The following is a 19,470-nucleotide window of genomic DNA, read 5'->3' as shown; positions in this document are numbered from 1 at the left end:
AGAGGTGAAAGAACAAACGAGAATATAGGGGGCGGGGCACAAGTCGAGACGAGGAGGCCGCACGAGACACCAGGCCGCACGAGGCGCGGACAAAGAAACGACTAATTACACACAAATTTGCAACAACTACAAAACCAAATAGAAACACACAATAACACATACACAACAAAATACGCAGCGGAAATTTGACAAAGAAACGAACGGGAAAACACTCAAACTTTGATGCCGTGGAGAGATCAAAGCAAGCCCCATCGCTCGAGGGACCGGAAGCGGAACTCCTCCTGTGTTTGTTCTTTAACATGGGGACTTTAACATGGGGACTTAAGCAACTTTAACATGGGGACTGAAAATACGTTTCTCGGCTTCTACTGGATGAAATCGGCTGCAAATTTCAGAAGTAAATGCTTTGTACATCGAGGTTATATGTTCCAAATTTCAGCAACATCCGTTTATGCATTCTTCAGTGATATTTACAAAACTCTCGAAATCACATTGGTGTCCGTCCGTCTGTCTGTCAGTCCGTCCGCCCAAAATGTGTTGGCGCTCATATTATTGCGGGAGCCAAAGGCCTGAATTTTGGTGAACCTGGTTTTGTCGGAGAAAGTGTTTTTTGTCCCCCGTCGCACCGCGGAGCGAAAGGGGGACTATGGTTTTCCTGTCCGTCCGTCCGTCCGTCCGTCCGTCCGTCCGTGCGTGCGTACGTGCATGCGTAAGAGAAGGACCGCATTCGAATTTGGTGTGTGGGTGCAACCCACGTCAAAATCCAAGATGGCCGCCGCCATTGAATGTCTGACGCCATGTATGTCTGAACCTTGTGAGCGGAATATCTTGAAAAACAAGCCAAGTACCAACTTCTAATCTTGTGTGTGGGTGTATCTAGGCATAAGGAAGGACCCTATTGAAAATTGGGTCGCCACGTCAAAATTCAAGATGGCCGCCGCCATGTATGTCTGAACCTTGAGCGGAATATCTTGAAAAATAAGCGAAGTACCAACTTCTAATCTGGTGTGTGGGTGTATCTCGGCATAAGGAAGAACGCTATTGAAAATTGGGTCGCCACGTCAAAATCCAAGATGGCCGCCACCATATATATGTCTGAACCTTGTGAGCGAAATATCTTGAAAAATAAGCGAAGTACCAACTTCTAATCTGGTGTGTGGGTGTATCCAGGCATAAGGAAGAACGCTATTGAAAATTTTCGCCACGTCAAAATCCAAGATGACCGCCGCCATGTATGTCTGAACATTGTGAGCGGAATATCTTGAAAGATAAGCGAAGTACCAACTTCTAATCGGGTGTGTGGTTGTATCTATGCATAAGGAAGAAAGCTATTGAAAATTGGGTCGCCACGTCAAAATCCAAGATGGCTGCCACCATATATATGTCTGTACCTTATGAGCGAAATATCTTGAAAAATAAACGAACTACTAACTTCTAATCTGGTGTGTGGGTGTATCTATGCATAAGGAGAATGCTATTGAAAATTGGGTCGCCACGTCAAAATCCAAGATGGCTGCTTTGCGTCTTCCACTTTGTCAACTCATCACTTCAACGACGGGGGACCTAGGCGTAACACTTGTTTTCTTTGCTGTTTCTTGTAGCCTGGGGTTAGCTCATTAAGATTTAGGAGGGTGCCCGGTGAGATCCCTTGGGCAACTCAAGATATTAACCCCTTTAGGCTATGAGCCAGACCCCCCAAATTGACCGGTCGGTACCATACAGATAGAGTAAGGCTCATTGTGATTTTTAGCAAGATATATGTCCCTAGATATGAAAAAAAAGTGATAGCAGTGTATAACTCTCAGCCATCTCTGTGTTATCACCCGAAATATTATTATACGCCTGCTTCGCTTCGCCAAAAAATGTGATATTTGCTAAAATTGGAATAAATATGTTTTTAAGGACCACAGAGTGCCGAGATCGAGATCGAGATCGTATTTGTTCGAGAGATCATGATAAACCTAGAGTGTGGAGCAAGTTTGCATGCATTGTGAAATATAATGTAGCTAATGTTACAAACCTACTTTAGGATACTAGCTAATACCAAAAATTACACTGAGATACCAAAAGTAGTAGACGAATAAACCTAAAATGTTCAAAAGCTATGTTTCGTTCCAAAATATCAAAATTAGGGGGTATGGTTGAACATATTTTGAACTTTGCCAAAATATGTGCCCCAAACAACCACCATATTACAAAGTAATGATATATTCCAATGCAGTGGTTCCTTGCGAAGATTTTGAGGGGTCAAATGTTACTCTGGGAGTTTTCATTTTTGAAATATTGACAAAAATGTACAATGTGAATTCTGAACTCGAAACGATTTCGACCACTTTTTCACTAAATTTAACATTTTTTGTCATTATATCAATATTTTGATAAATAACCCCCACAAATGTTCTATATTTCTATTACTATATTAGTTGGCATCCAGTATGCAAATTATTGGCACTCTGTGGTCCTTAAAAACATATTTATTCCAATTTTAGCAAATATCACATTTTTTGGCGAAGCGAAGCAGGCGTATAATAATATTTCGGGTGATAACACAGAGATGGCCGAGAGTTATACACTGCTATAACTTTTTTTTCATATCTAGGGACATATATCTTGCTAAAAATCACAATGAGCCTTACTCCATCTGTATGGTACCGACCAACCCCCTTGGCTCATAGCCAATAATAATATTTCGGGTGATAACACAGAGATGACCGAGAGTTATACACTGCTATCACTTTTTTTTCATATCTAAGGACATATATCTTGCTAAAAATCACAATGAGCCTTACTCCATCTGTATGGTACCGAACAACCCACTTGGCTCATAGCCTACTTTATGTCCGATAAGCCCAAATCCTGACAAACGGGAGTTCCCTTTGTTTCTTCACAAAGTATGTTTATCAAAGGCTCTAACATGCTTGTTTTTATGATTATTCATGCAGTAGGGCATGTACAAACCATTTTTAAACAACAGTTTAAGCAACAGTTTTGATAATTAACCCTTTTCTGATCGATTTATGGTAGGACTCTTGGGTGTTGTGAGGCGTACACAAACAAAACAATGAGAATTTGATGGTTTGCCATTGTCACTCAGGTTAATGAGATACTTCAGTTAGTTTGGAGTGCAATAGGTGGCAGCACTTCATTGTTTTAACTTCCTAATGCAGGAAAACACATGTTTGCCATTCCTCTGTCTTAAGTTTTCACTCCAGCCAAGCTTCAGATCTTGGTTTTTGGCTGTCTCACAAGCCATAAATGTAAGTAAATGTACTATAGAACCAACTGATTAATGTATGTGAAATCATTTATATAATCAAGGATGCTTCCAATGAAGTTTTAATTAGATGAAGCCAACCTCTCAGATTAGTATGTGCTGCCCTCTTTTAGCAGGTTACCAAACTGTTTGCATCAATGTGAATCCTTTCTTGTCAAGTGTAGTTGCATGCTTCCATTACTTCTGAGACTTAGTGGATTCTGAAGCCCTATAATTGACAAAATGTATCTGTTAGGCCGAAGAAAATATATTGCTGGTCTCTGGTCAGACCAAAGTTCCAGAATTGATGCGGCGATGCGTTTTTGTTTTTTTTCCTTTTTTTTTTTGAAAAGCATGGATTGCACATATAAAGGTGTTTTTTGTGTCCTCATGCCTTGCGGTCCTCCTCATCTGCTGTGGCGCCGTCCAGAGAGAAATTAAAGACAGCCAATGGGACTGGTAGGCCTTTTTGTAAATAATGAACACAAGCTTAATAAGTTATTTTATAATGTATTTATTCTGAAAATCATTCAGTTCTTCAAGCATATTATAGACTGACTTGCATGGTAAACAAGGTAAACAAGCAAGGTAAACGATTTTTTTTTTTTTTTGTTTTTTTTTTTTTTTTTTAATACAAACATTGTGTGAATACCTTGTACTATTTCTACAAGTAGGCAAGGTAGCAGCATTTTCAAGATACCCAATACCCCTCACCTGTGATGTATTGTTGATCATGCTGGGTGACTTAGACCACCAGCACTGTTCCCTATTTAGGAGGACTGTATGAAAATAGTGTCGGTACAAACTAGGTATCGATCAAAGTCAGTTTGAAATATGGATCAGATGTGAACAACTTTTTTCAATACACGTTCACAAGTGTGCAGATGGAAAAGCAAGTATGAAAATATAGCTTTATACCAGGTAAAAATTCTGTGTATGACAAAACTTATACATGAAAAAAGATGCAGATCTTGTAAGCAAGTAGTGGTGAAAATTAAAATACTGACGGGAGTGATGCATAAATGAAAAAATGCAAGAGAGGCCTATTGTTCCTTCATCATGTTCATTTCAAGTGCATGTATCAATACAAAGTCTTAATTTTTCTGCAGCAAGCAAGTCGAAAAGGCTAGAAACCATTCCTCCCCATCACTGCAAATACCAACAAATATTTTGCTTCAAAGACTTCTTTCTATTTGACTATTCGTCAAATATTAGAAGTTTATAAACTTCCTTTTTCTTTTCAAAATGGTTGACTTCGTTGGAGTAGCTTTGCAGGTGTGACATATTGGGTATATGTCCTGAGCTTGAGGTGCACTCAGCAAATCATCTCCCGATGCACAATGACAACAGACTGCTGCGAACACCCCAGAAGAATAGTAGGTCACCTCAACTGGCTGAACACATTGCAAGTGCTTCCTCACAAACACTCTCTTCAAAATATGCTCTCCCTTGGGATCTAAATCATGTGGCACAAAGTCTTCAAGGTCTGTCCCACAAGTGTAGTCAACTTGACTCAGGGCAGCATCCAGCTGATCTAGTTGCTCCTGTTTTAGCTTTCGTGCTGCATGCAGGACCCTAGGTTTATCACACTCCTGACAAGAAACTGTTCTTTTGACACGTGCTGACGTTTGTGCGGATGGATTAAAGGGTAGTCCATGGGCCGTCTTTTGTCCTTCTTTGAGTGATGGGCGGTCACATTCAGTTGTCGGAGTTCCATACACTTCAGTAAACCCCTTGTAGTGGAGTCCATCAGCAGCCATGATGGGATCGGGAAGGTGATGGAGCTTTTCAAATGATGTTGATCATGATGATCATGATGATCAAATTTCATTTGATCATGATGTTCATACCTATTCGAAAATGTTGAAGAGCTGCTGTGATAGTGTCACAAATTCATCATGGTTGAGTCCCTGTGGAAAGTGCTTATGTTTTCTGGGGTCATTAAATCCCATAAAAGAGTCAAAAATGTGAGGAACTCCACACATCTGCTGTTGCAGGGTTGGTCTATGGGGCTCTAACATCCAAAGTGTATCGCAGAGAACCCCCACAAAATGTTCTCCAAGGTGTAGGTATTCCCTCCAACCGAGGTCACCGGCACGCAAAAACGTTAGGATGGAGTTGTAAAGTTCAAACTTCGCATTTTTTCGTGTCGTGTCTCGAGCACTGGGCACGGGGCATGTCGTGTCTTGTCCTGCATTTTTCTTTGACAGACTGTATCATGAGTTCAAAAGCATTAGTCACCGCGGCCCTCTTTTGAACAACTGGCATGTCTACCACGAATTTAAAATACTTCCCGAATTCCAGACAGTCACTAACTTGTTCCGTAAGGGGGATAGCTTGGAAAAATCCGCCGGGGGTTAATCCCACCATCGCAGTGACCTTCGATCCAGCGTGTTCTGCATCCAGAACAAATTGATCAGCACTGCCGGAGGCCAGAGTCCCATCCCACACCGATTCGTACACATAAAGAAGACTAGCCGAGCCATCACACGATACAATGCCGAAAGGTCAAAGAGTTTTCACTCCACAAACAAGAGATACAGAAATAAGTGGCATATTTAGACCACAATAGAACTAATTTGACTCACAATGTTTGTCCTAGTTTTCACCACGTCACCATTTTAATATACATGTGTTATGAGCCGGCAGCGCAATTCCCGCGAGGCGCGCATAATTGTGCGGCATTGTTTATGCTTAATGTGCTCTATAAATTTATCATTTGCTCTATACATAGACGGTGTTGTACGTACCGTTGGAAATTTAAAAAAAAAAAAATTTTTGACGCGCAGGGGCAAAATCGACGCGCGTGCTCACCAGAGACCGTAAATATATATTTTTTGGCCTTATCAATCCTTTATTTGATAAAATGAGACCACTTCTTTAATCTTAAATTTAAAAAATCGTAAATTCGATGTTATTTTCACGAATTAGAGTTGTTGGTTTTTAACTTGATGGTTTATCAATGTTGCCAGTACTGATGCACTGAATCAGTCTAAATTTTTAGGGTAGAATGTGAGAGCCTTACATTTTTTTACAGGGTTGACATTGATGGAGCCTGATCTTCAGGAATGCTACTTCAGTTGGAAGTTCAACTGCCGTACGAAGACGGAACAGTTGATCTGTGCAGGAGCCATCCGAATAACGAACATTATCCAGTGTAGCAAGATATACAGTGATGAAAAACACTTTGAGCTTGAAAAAGCATTAGACAGGAACAATGAATTCACTTTGAAATGCCACAAAAGTTGTGTTTCATCTTACACCTCAAAGACTCACACTGATCGTCACAAACGTCACGGTATCGGAGAAAGTGATCCCAGTATCCCTCGGAAAATCACCAGGCGTTCATTGTCAGGAGACTCTGCTGAAACTTTCAGTTTTCGGAAGCACTGTCTTTTCTGTGGGGAAGCATGTAATATTGAGAGGGACAAAAAGCACCCCTCAAGATGGAGGGCTGCATACCTCATTCGAGAGATTAATACAAAGCAATCTATCATAGAATCCTGTGCAAAGCGAAATGATGACGTGGCAAAAATTGTTCAGCATCGTGTTGAGGGGGCGCTCAGTGATCTGCATGCAGCAGATGCCCGATACCATCTTGACTGTAGACAAAGATTTGCCTCTTCCAGATCACTTCCAGGGGAGGCAGCAAGACCAATTGGCAAGACTAGAAGTGCCACTGGCCATGGGATCCCCAAGCAAGGAAAGGGAAATACTGGACATCAAGTCAACACTGGCTAAGCATCAAGAAATTGTAAATAACCTTTTACCTGCCCATGCCATATCAGGATGTGACACGGTAGCATGTTACTTGGCATTGGAAAAGGCTCTGTGATCAAAGCCCTGAAAGCTGGATATGAAGTATCTGCCATAGGCAATGTGGACGCACCGCTCCAACAAGTCATTAATCAAGCCACTGGCTTCATTTCAGCCTGTTATGGCATAGAGGACAGCAAGGACATGTCACACACAAGGCTGCTTGTATGGGGGAAAAATAATGGAAAAGGTCATACGTCTGCACCAAACCTGGCTGCTCTTCCACCAACGAGAGAAGCATTTATTGAAATTGTGAAGAGGGCCCACTTTCAGGCAATTTTGTGGCGAACCCTCAATGTAAATCCTCCGCCAGCTCTGAACCCAGAAGAATTTGGATGGAAGAAAGACACAATCAACAGGTCACTGAGCCCAACCAATCTACCAGAAAATGCCAAACTTGCCCCAGACTACATTTTGGAAATGATCAGATGCGGCTGCAAAAGTGAACCCCTTTGTAACTCCAAGAGATGCAGTTGTCAGGTTAAAGGCTTAGCTTGCTCAATGTTTTGTGCATGTTTCAGGATAGATGCTCAAAAACACAAGTGCTTTTAACATGACCCAAGTAGCCTGAACTAGGCCATTATCATAATGCCAGTGTTTCTAATTCTACCATGTATTGTAGGACATGAAACAGCACAATCTGTCAGTAGGTTTTAGAACTTGTCCTTGCTCGTTTCAAATTTTGGACAGGGACACGTTTTGGGCCACCCTGTAGTACATAAACGTGATTTGATAAATGTTTATTGTGGGTTGGTAGATAAGGGTTAAGAAGGGTTCAGAATTCCTCATAGTCACTGTGACATTATTCTGTAGATTTCTCTCTTCATTTACTCTGGTCTACAAAATGTCGATTTCTAAAGCATGTAATCAGTTGTGGAAATTCACTGATTTGGAACAGCTAGAAAAGGATTAATTGTTTCAAATTTGAAACATATTTGATTGTACATTAAGTACTGTGTGAATAAATATCAGAGACAGCAAATTTGATACATTTGATGTGAGTATTCACCATGAAATTATGGGAAGTTCCCATTTTTTCATGATTTGCGCGCATAGGGCATGAAGGGGTTAACATCTTGAGTTGCTCAAGGGATCTCACCGGGCACCCTCCTGAATCTTATTGAGCTACCCCTAGGCTACAAGAAACAGCAGATAAAAAAAACTTTATCCAACAAAACCAGGTTCGACCCCATGGCTACTGGACTTGTGTGTATATATATATATATATATATATATATATATATATATATATATATATATATATACACACACATCAGATATATATATAGACATACATACATACATACATACATACATACATACATACATACATACACCAATACACACACACACACACATATACATACACATACACCGGGCACCCTCCTGAATCTTAGATATATATATATATACATACACACATGTAGTATACATACATACATACACAGACATTGCATCTTAGGCTAATGGAAGAGCTGTCGTGTAGTCAGAGACACAGGACTTGACTTTTAACATGAGACAAACACAGGGATTGCCCTAGGCCTAGAGGCAAGTAACCTCCCAGAGAACTGTGGTTGCCAACACTAATCGATATAAGAATGTAACTTGGCAAAACACTTGATTATGATGATAAGGTGTAGTATTTATCAGTTTTCTAAACGTGAATTTTGCTTTGTTTGATGTGAAATGTGGCCTTTTCTTTCATTTTTCTTTCTGGGTGAACCATCAGAGTATGCCAAACTGCTCTCCTGCTCAAAGTGCAGTCAGATATTTCTCACTGAGAATGCGTTGCAGCTGCACATGGAGGGACGACACAACGGGAGACGTTCGCACCATTACTCCATCCGTGCTCAATCGCACCTGGGCTCTCGTTTGAGAAACCACACCATGAAAAAGTCTCACAAGTGCCCCGTCTGTGGAAAATGCTTTACTGAAAAGTCCCGTGTGAGATTGCACATGAAATCTCATATGGAGAAGCGCCCCCACGAATGTTCGGTTTGTGGCAAAACGTTCATCCAATCCTCTCACGTTAAATCGCACATGAGGATGCATACGGGAGAACGTCCTTACAAGTGCACCATTTGCGGCAAAGCTTTTGCCGAAAAGTACGCTCTTAAAATCCACATGCGAGTTCATACCGGTGAGCGACCCTATCAGTGTTCCGTCTGTGGAAAGGGTTTTACCCAAGCGTCTTCTGTTAAATCGCACATGAGGGTGCATACCACATGAAGGTGCATAACGTATACAACAACAACAACAGGCATTTTAAGGCCATTTTCCCTGCAAGAGCGGGGGTTAGCCTTGCGGTCCCCATGACAATCTTCTCCATTTTGCCCTATTTTCTGCATCTCCCCTTGTTAACCCCCTTGCCCGCATTTCTTCTTCGACCATAAGGTCGAAGTATTTCGGTGCATAACGTATTTCCTCACATAATCTCCCTTGGGGGATCAGGTGAGGTAATACGGTACCACATGAGCAATCTTGGACCGGCCGTGGTGGTAAGGTAATTTAACTGTTACAACTGAGCAGGAGTTTCATGAAGAACACTAACACCAAATGTTTTGCTTGTGTGCTTCCTCCTCTCTCCCCATTTTGTCTCCTGCTCCCTTTATTTCGTCTTATGTGTCCGTTATTATTTTTTTGGTTGTTTTTTGGTTATTAATGTTAGCTCTTACACGAGCCTCGATGTTGTATACAAAAAAAAATAAAAAAAATGGTGTGCGATAACTTCAGAAATGTTCCACATGGTTGCTGGTTCTGATGTACCGTACTCTGTTACAGAGCATCGGTGCTTCCAAAGCGGTTTCTTGGTTTTATACAGGATGCTTTGCCATTGCCTTCCCAGCAGTAGTTAGGGCAGGAATTTGGAATTGGCCCACGGTGCTGCCTTGCCTACTCTTCATGAAGAACACCTTGGGATTTTTTTTGCGTCCTCCAACTAATGCCGGCAGAAGGGACATCGAGTTTAACGAACACTCGGATGATGGTTCCATAGCTGGTACGGGATTCAAACGTATCTTGGAGGCGTGTGTGCATACCTCTTGGGTCTAGGCCTTACTGCCAGCCACATGGTTACAAACTGCAAATTCCAATCAGACATAAATGTGCTTTGCTATGAGTGACGATTTCTTTTTATCGATTTGATTTTTTTACAGTTGGCATTTTGTTTTTGTCTGAAATTGATTCGCATGAAAATGTTTGTATATCGTGTTTGTGGGACATGGCGGGAGTGGGGGGTAAGCATTCGGATCAGGCCAAAAGCGTTACATAACACGATATCTCAAAAAGTTATGGATGAGTTATGACTAAACTTGGTGGAAAAGTTGGTTAGGTGATGAGAACAAGCCGATAGATTTTGGTTCAGGTCCGAATCCAGATCCGGCCTATCAGTGGGATACAAAACATAAACTGTTCAGCCTAGCGGAGGTATGCGCTCTACCTAGTGCTGTTGGAGTTAAAATTTGTTTCCCCATTTGTCTGTGATTGTGCATTTATGGAACTCAATATGACATGCATGGAGAAATGGAAAACATGCTTTTCTTCACTAATTTAATTGTCCACCTTCAAATATATATATATATATTGTTCGTAAGAATATGTACTCTACAGAAGGGCTGTACAGAAGCCAAGCTCCTCAAAGCCAGTGGTGGCAAATGTTCCTGTACCCTGTACTAGTCAGGTTCACTGTTTTTTTTCGTTCAAAAATTTTGGAGATTAGCAAAACTATACATTTTTGGAATATTCAGAGCATGAGGAATCCAAAAATTAATGTTGGCATTTGCGAATTAATTTTGCCGAAAATGACACTCAGGACAGTGATGAAGATCTGTAAAAGCATATTCCTGAACGGTATAGACCTAGTAGATCCTGTGTATAGGACTTGAAGTTCAATCTGATACTAACAAGGCTGCTTTCTTGCTTTATAAACCCTTTATAAACTGTGCTGTGTTCCTGGATGTCTTTTTGTTGAATGTGTTTTAATGAATGTTTCCCCCTGTACTGTCTTTCCCTCGTGGTCCCCCTGTGCTGCGTTCCTGGATGTCTTTTTGTTGAATGTGTTTTAATGAATGTTTCCCCCTGTGCTGTCTTTCCCTCGCGGTCCCCCTGTACTGTGTTCCTGGATGTCTTTTTGTTGAATGTGTTTTAATGAATGTTTCCCCCTGTGCTGTCTTTCCCTCGCGGTCCCCCTGTGCTGTGTTCCTGGATGTCTTTTTGTTGAATGTGTTTTAATGAATGTTTCCCCCTGTGCTGTCTTTCCCTCGCGGTCCCCCTGTGCTGTGTTCCTGGATGTCTTTTTGTTGAATGTGTTTTAATGAATGTTTCCCCCTGTACTGTCTTTCCCTCGCGGTCCCCCTGTGCTGCGTTCCTGGATGTCTTTTTGTTGAATGTGTTTTAATGAATGTTTCCCCCTGTGCTGTCTTTCCCTCGCGGTCCCCCTGTGCTGTGTTCCTGGATGTCTTTTTGTTGAATGTGTTTTAATGAATGTTTCCCCCTGTACTGTCTTTCCCTCGTGGTCCCCCTGTGCTGTGTTCCTGGATGTCTTTTTGTTGAATGTGTTTTAATGAATGTTTCCCCCTGTACTGTCTTTCCCTCGTGGTCCCCCTGTGCTGCGTTCCTGGATGTTTTTTTGTTGAAAGTGTTTTAATGAATGTTTCCCCCTGTGCTGTCTTTCCCTCGTGGTCCCCCTGTGCTGTGTTCCTGGATGTCTTTTTGTTGAATGTGTTTTAATGAATGTTTCCCCCTGTGCTGTCTTTCCCTCGCGGTCCCCCTGTGCTGCGTTCCTGGATGTCTTTTTGTTGAATGTGTTTTAATGAATGTTTCCCCCTGTACTGTCTTTCCCTCGTGGTCCCCCTGTGCTGTGTTCCTGGATGTCTTTTTGTTGAATGTGTTTTAATGAATGTTTCCCCCTGTACTGTCTTTCCCTCGTGGTCCCCCTGTGCTGTGTTCCTGGATGTTTTTTTGTTGAATGTGTTTTAATGAATGTTTCCCCCTGTACTGTCTTTCCCTCGTGGTCCCCCTGTGCTGTGTTCCTGGATGTTTTTTTGTTGAATGTGTTTTAATGAATGTTTCCCCCTGTACTGTCTTTCCCTCATGGTCCCTCTGTACTGTGTTCCTGGATGTCTTTTTGTTGAATGTGTTTTAATGAATGTTTCCCCCTGTACTGTCTTTCCCTCGCGGTCCCCTTGTACTGTGTTCCTGGATGTCTTTTTGTTGAATGTGCTTTAATGAATTTCCCCCTGTACTGTCTTTCCCTCGTGGTCCCCCTGTGCTGTGCTCCTGGATGTTTTTTTGTTGAATGTGTTTTAATGAATGTTTCCCCCTGTACTGTCTTTCCCTCGTGGTCCCCCTGTGTTGTCTTTCCCTCGTGGTTGTCAGCTCTTTCACGAGCCTCGATTCAGTATTAAAAAAAAAAAAAAAAAAAAAAAAACCTATAACTTCAAAGGACTTGCAATATCATGTATTATGTAATACAGTTATATCACAAATATAAAGACAATGGTTTTCAATTACCTTTGTTTGTTGCTTTTCTATAATCCTGAGCACTATTTTGAGGCCTTTATTGGATTCCTTGACCCAGAAAACATAGGATTAGCATATTTAATTAAGTTTCTAGGTTGACTAGAAGCCGAGATAGCGCAAAATATGTATTTTATGGCGGCCATTTTGAAAATCCAAAATGGCGGCCATACAGGTGTGTGCAAATGCCAACTGATTTTCGGATTCTCCATGCTCTGATGATTCCAAAAATGTACAGGTTTGCTAATCTCCCAAAATTTGAACGAAATTTTATTTGTTAACATAGTGAATCTGACTATACAGTCAACGAGATGAGATGGGGGTGAAATTTATTTTTGGGGGGGAGTTCACTGGACAGACTGGTCGACTGCTGCTGCTGATGATTCTGCCACGTATGTTTTAGGTCTGCTGTGCCATTGTGTACATCGGGGGGGGGGGGGGGGGGGTGGTAGTGTTATTATGCAGTCTAGGTTATTTGTAGCGCTAAGAATGAATGGAGTCTTTTTTTTCTTTACTCAAATAAAAAATGGAAAACAGGGCTCTCAGGGTGTTGATTGGAAAGGATTGTGTCAAGATGTACATCTTGGACATCATTTTATGTACCTATTTTGGGTGGTAGTTGTGACTTGTGTTTAAATGGGTTAGATTTCCTAGCAGAGTCATCTAATCATCATTTCGTATGTGGCCTGTGGCTGCTGATTGCATCATTATTGGGAGCGAGTCTATGCCGATGATGCAGTGCTCCCTGTTTCCAGTAAGCTGGTACTCATTTTGTCGACCTTGAAAGGATGACCGGCTTAGTCAACCCATCTGGTGTTATTTAATGGCACGACAGGGGCTCGATCTTAATCCAGCCACCTTTACTGTTATCCAACGAGCAGGCTATTCTGACAGTAATCGTGGCACATTGGCATGAAGTGGTACCTTGGTTGTCTTATTTGGATTTGATATGACCATCTTCGGGAAAAGCAAGGTGTTGAAATGCCGATCCAGGTCATTGGTTGGTTCGATAGACTGAGGCTTGAAGGAGCTCGCACTCATTGGAAAACGACGTAGCACAAAGGAGATTGGTAGGAACAGTTGACAGAATTAGAATTTCGCAGTGCTGGGGGTCTCATGAGAGACCAGGTTGTGACATTGCATCAGGTATTCAAATAAAATCGGCATTTTAGGAATTCGGATGAATCATTTTGTTGAAGCGAAATTGATACGACTGATGTAAAAACCATCTGGGATCCTCAACCCCACACCCATCGACCTACACAAGGAGCCAGACAATGGTGCTGATCTCCCCGCAACAGGTCGCTGACATTCTTTATCCCGGTGAGCGTGTATTCGTGAGCCCCGCTCACCTTGTGGACCCTATTAGGGCCTGATTTTAGGAATGCCGTGAACAAACTCCGGCACATCAGGGCTGGTGAAGGTTGTGGTCAAGTTTCATCTGAAATTGTGTATGTAGTTTCAGAGAAGAAAGCAAATGTCTATTTTGGAGGGACAAACCTGGACCCACTTTGACCTGCCACCCACCCAAAGCACCATGAAGACACCCTTAGACCCAGACTTGAAGTTGAAGCTTCTTGCACAAACTTGAGTTGCAACATACCAAATATCATTCGTGCCAAGTTTGGTCACAATCCCATCAGCAGTTTCAGAGAAGAAGTTGCAAGTGTTTACGGACGGACGCCGTGCCATCCCATAAGCTCCCCGGATTCCGGAACTGTGTTCCAGGTGAGCTATAAATATAATTTCCCCTTTCGAGCCATGTTTACGTAAATGGAGTAAACTTTTGGACAAACAGGTAGATCAAGGAAATGCAATGTGAATAAATCCAAGGTGTCAAGTGAGCAGCCAGCCACATTCCATTACCTTTTACAAGTACATGGTTTGTTGTTTTAACAAGACAGGTTTGTTACTCAAGAGGAATTACATTCCAACATGTACAAATCAATGTACATTGTAGACATTGTAGACCCAATGTACAAATCAAACTCATTCTCAGCTCATTTGGCTTCGTGTAAGTTTTCATTCCTTGGAGCTGATTTGATCTGGGAATGCATCCCAGATCCAGAGTGGATGTATTCCCAGATTTGATCTGGGAATGCATCCCAGATACAGAGTGGATGTATTCCCAGATTTGATCTGGGAATACATCCACTCACTGTCCTTTCTGAAGCATTGTACACGTTATGCAAATACAAGACTTCGATGTCTAGATAAGTTCCATGATAACATGGATGAAGGTTGAACTTCCATGAATCAATATTTCCTTAAATTCCGGACGGGCTGTTCATTCTCATTCTTTTTGTGCAAGGCCTGGTTCTCATGGAACAGGTATGTATAGCAATCCTGCGTATTTGCTGTGGCTTTTTCTCTGTTCTAAAGGTAAAGCAAATTGATCATCATTCTTTAGTGTTAAAAGTTATACCTGAACAAATTTTCAGAGAATACATTTTATGCATTTGGTTTAAGATATTACTTTCAAATCTGACACATTTTTATTCTGATGATGTGATCTTCCCGAAATATTTTCTGTAGGTTTATGGGTGCCAGGCAATCGACATATGGAACTGCATTTACGACTAGAACGACACTCGGTGTACCTTGGTTGCCTCCGTCAGGCTGAACAGTTTACATTTTGTATCCCACTGATAGGCTGGATCCAGACTTGAACCAAAATCGAATTGGCTTGTTCTTCTTTTCTAACCAGTAGCCTGCTATCTAAGCCTGGTGTTGGTGTAGCGGCTAGGGTGCCAGCTTAGGATCCGAGGATCCTGGGTTCGCAATCCCGGTCGATCGCTGAATTAACGCCAGGGGGGTTGACTCAGCCTGTCATCCTTCCGAGGTCGGCTAATTGAGTACCAGCTCACTGCTAATTCCCGGTTTGTCGTAAAAAGGTGACAAACAGGGTTGGCGGCAGGAAGGGCATCCGGCCGTAAAACATTGCTTCAAAAAGGGGACCAACAAAAACAACAACAACCACGGTGCCCGAAAAAGGCCAACCCCCGCTTTGCGGGGGGAAATGGCCTCTAAAGGTGTTTTTTTTTTTTTTTGCTTTCTTCTTTTCTAACCAATTAATCCACCAAGTTTTGTTATCCGTCCACAACTTTGTGAGATATCCTACTATTTTTGACATAGATATCTTTGTGAGATATCTATGTGAACGTCATCTTACTATAATTCACCAAATGTCTCTGTCCATCCGTCCGTTCGAAGGTACCGCAAAAACGGCTGAACTGATCGCAACGAATTTTGGTTGGGTAATCCTGGGACCCCCTGGAGTAAAATAGGCTATATTGTTTTTCCAATTTTCCAAACACGATGGAATAATATTTACCGATATTAAGTGATGTGGCTTTTATTGAAATTCTACAAATACTGTTTAGATTTTGATGATTTGCGTGTGATATGATTGAACGGATGTTTATATTAATCGTTTATAAATGAAAAAAAGCCTTCAATTTCTGATATTTTGCCTTTTCATTTGGGCCTCCCAATTGAAGCCCCACCCGTAGAGCAGGTACCGTTGCTAGTAAATTTAATTCTTCACTCACATCAGGTCATATATAACCGATGTATGAAGTTTCTGATTTTTGGATAAGGATTTCAATTCAACTAATTGTAGCTGCAATACCACTTCACTGATGTCATCGTTATCACCCGATATACCCATGGGTAGTTTATTGCAGATGCCAAGTCTCAATATTTTCCATCGAGTGCTTTCGGAGAAAATGGTTTCCAAATTTTGTCCTTTAATCCAATACGACTGCTATACCATGTGCCCTATGATGTCAGTTAGCAATAAAATATTATTCTTGGGGAGTTCCTCCTGGGTATAACGTTTTGCATCAATCGGACAAGCCGTTATAGAGAACCATTTTTAAAGCGAAAATAATATAGACGTGACCTATGATGGAGAGGAGTGGCCACAACCCCTGACCCCCCCACCCATCCCCCCACACCCCCACCTATACCACACGGAGAGGAATGGCGACCCCCCTCCCCCGTCTATACCACACACTTACCCGTGTGTACCAGCCATAGAAAGGCAATGCCATCATTGCCCGAGGAGACTCGACATCATCATCAATATAGACGTGGACACACACATGAGGATGAAAGATTGAGGTTTGTAGGATCGAGGACCGTGCTAAATATAACGGCTTTGATGAGAATGAGAGCTGGGCCATGCACAGTAGCGTTGACGAGGCAAATGGCTGCGCACGTGGTGCATGGAGTCGTGCGGATCGTTTGGGACGCAGCCTGGCCTTGCAGCTTGCTGGGTTTTGCCAACACCATCATGCTGAGAACGAAAACCTGAACCTTGGCAACTCCCTTTTTGCCTTGTCCTGCCTGCATGGGACCAGGCTTTGTGGGATCCAGGACTGTGCCGAATACAACAGCTTCAATGGCAGCAAGAACCAAGCCCGGAACGGCAACTTTGGTGGGTGAGCTGGGCGCCCGTAGTTGCGCCTATCAATATGGGCTTGGGATGCGACCTGGCCTTGCCTTGCGGCTTCCTGGGCTTTGCCGACTATATCCTGTCAGGGAGGGCTAAGACTTAGGAAGGATGAGACCGAAATGGATGTGATTAGGAAGGAAGAGACCAGGCATACCCCAGAGGCCACTTCAGGAAAAGAGGTGCGTCTGTGGGTCGGGGTTGGGGTGTTGCCCCTGGGACAAGGAAAGATGCTGTGGCTGCGTTGTCAGTAAGGGAGGATGGACAGAGGGAAGGAGGAGGAGGAGGAGGGAGAAAAAGAGGAGAGCCAAGTGGAAGCTGAGGTCCACTCACCTCAAACAGTGGTGGAGTCGGTGCTGCCATTGTTATCCCCCTCCACGGAGAGCAAAAGGAGGAGAAGGGAGCCGTGGTTGACACGGTTGCGTTGGCTGCTGGGATCACTGTGAGGAGTGAGGACGAGGGCAATGTCTCCTCCTCTGACTATAGGGACATGGACACAAGTGGATGGACTGAACCCCGGGCCGATATATATATATATATAAGTTCAAAACACACCTGGTCACAAGTGTGCCGCACTGACCGGGTCCTCAGCATCATCCCGTTTCGGCTCTTCAACCTCGATACGGTCAGCTAAGGTGGGCCAGCAGGAGCACATACACATCCACATGCAGCAACTGCACCTGGATGCGTACATACCCCCACCCCCAGCCAGTGCGAACAACAACAACACCTCCACATCCAGAATCCACAGCACCAAACAAACATGGTGGAACTCAAACACCCACCTTTATACCCTTCACCACTCACCAACAAAACACACCAGATCATTCATACACACACATACACACACATACACACACAACACCAACCAACCAACCACCCTACCCTTACATCAAACACCACTCAACACACAAAAACACACACTCATGCAAAAATTAATTCATGCAAAAACACACACCCTCACTTACTCGTATACACAAAATAAGAAATAATAATGGTAACAAAAAACTTAAAATAAGTAAATAAAACAACCAACCTACACCGTTCGACGTGCCTCCATAAACATCCTCCATATCCAAAATGAGCCTTTCAAGGCAACCTGGGCCACCTTGTCACACATCCTCCTTCTTTCTGTCCCACACACTCCCAGCCTAGCAAGAAATGCAGAAAAGGAATTGCCAATATACCCTCTACACCCCACCTCAAATGGCTGACACGAAACTCGCCAACCCTTCTCCCGGCACTCTGTCTCCAGCTCACTGTACTTTCCTCTCTTCCTCTCGTGCACCTCCTCCATGTTCTCTTCCCAAGGTACCGACAACTCCCCTAAGATGACCTGTCTTGTTGCACTTGACCAAATGACAATGTCAGGCCGCAACCTTGTCACACAGGAATGGCAATTATATATATATATATATATATATATATATATATATATATATATATATATATATATATATATATATATATATATATATATATATATATTGTTGTGGATATGAGGACTGTATATATTTTTTTGATTGTGTGCTGTATGATTATTATTATTGTTTATTCTGTGCCTCCTGCCTCCGGAGCTGTGTAAAGACCAAAAGGGCGTCCCATAGTCCACAAGCATACACGTCAGCCAATCATAGGATATTCATGTTCGATAGTTATATCTTATTCTGTGTTTTAGGATAAGGCTGTGTCTCCCATTAATTGAAGTACTCCATTGCACCAGTGAAAGAGAATAGATCCCCTTCCATTCCCATCCCCAAAAATCCCCATTTCCTTCACATCCCCCTTTCGTGATTGCCGACCCTCGATTGCCATATTACATCCCCTCTCGTCATTGCTGAGCCCTCGATTCCCAATCACCTCCCCTCCAATAACCGCCATTGACCACGAGGCTCGAGTCAGGGAAGAAAGGCGTGTCTCCACCTCGTCAGAGGAGGGGAGGGGCGCGCCCGCCCGTCGTCGTCCGGGGCGGAGCCCGAGGGTCGTGCGACCAGCCAGGGCCGAGGTGAGCGCCCCGATGGGCGTGTCCAAAGCGCCGGGGGCGTGATCGCTGGGGGCGCTATAAAAGGGCGCAACCGGAAGTGGAGCGAAGGAGAAGAAGAAAGGGAGATGCACTCTGGGTTGGTCGGAGAAAGAGAGAGAGAGGAGGAGTTGGTTGCACCGAGAGAGAAAGAGAGAGAGAAGAGTTGGTCTGAGTCGGGTGCCAAAAAGGAGGGTCAGTGGTCACAGTTGGTTGCGGTGGTGAGAAGCGAGTAAGACAAGGCCTGGCAAGGCAACTGCAGGCCGCCGCAGCAGCGACACCTGGCAACCGCAAAAGGGGGCAGGAACGGCGGCTGCTGAACGCGCCGGTTGTGCGGCGGGACCCCCCCTTGGACCTCTCCCTCTCCCTCCAGCCATCCACATCCTGCGATTCCTGCAATTCCCCGTG

General features: G+C 43.1%; 2 protein-coding genes across 3 annotated transcripts in view; one reads left to right on the top strand and one right to left on the bottom strand.

Moving 5' to 3' along the window:
• Positions 1 to 19,470, bottom strand: part of LOC144892419 (uncharacterized) — a 748,105-nt gene that overhangs the window by 545,216 nt on the left and 183,419 nt on the right. The gene's annotated exons all lie outside the window — the stretch shown is intronic.
• The window catches only part of LOC137426764 (uncharacterized), a 70,283-nt gene that overhangs the window by 34,590 nt on the left and 16,223 nt on the right, over positions 1 to 19,470 (top strand). The window contains exon 5 of one of the 2 annotated variants that reach the window (XM_068115621.2): positions 8,799 to 9,796. The exons of the other annotated variant lie outside the window; for it this stretch is intronic. Within the exon in view, the coding sequence (XP_067971722.1) occupies positions 8,799 to 9,298 (500 nt within the window). The 3' untranslated portion in view covers positions 9,299 to 9,796. Of the gene's footprint in view, positions 1 to 8,798; positions 9,797 to 19,470 lie in introns of those variants that run through there. 2 annotated transcript variants of the gene reach the window in all.

The sequence above is a fragment of the Myxine glutinosa genome, chromosome 5, assembly GCF_964187855.1.
Source record: "Myxine glutinosa chromosome 5, kmMyxGlut1.1, whole genome shotgun sequence".
NCBI lineage: Eukaryota > Metazoa > Chordata > Myxini > Myxiniformes > Myxinidae > Myxine > Myxine glutinosa.
This window is presented reverse-complemented; position numbering and strand designations above follow the sequence as displayed.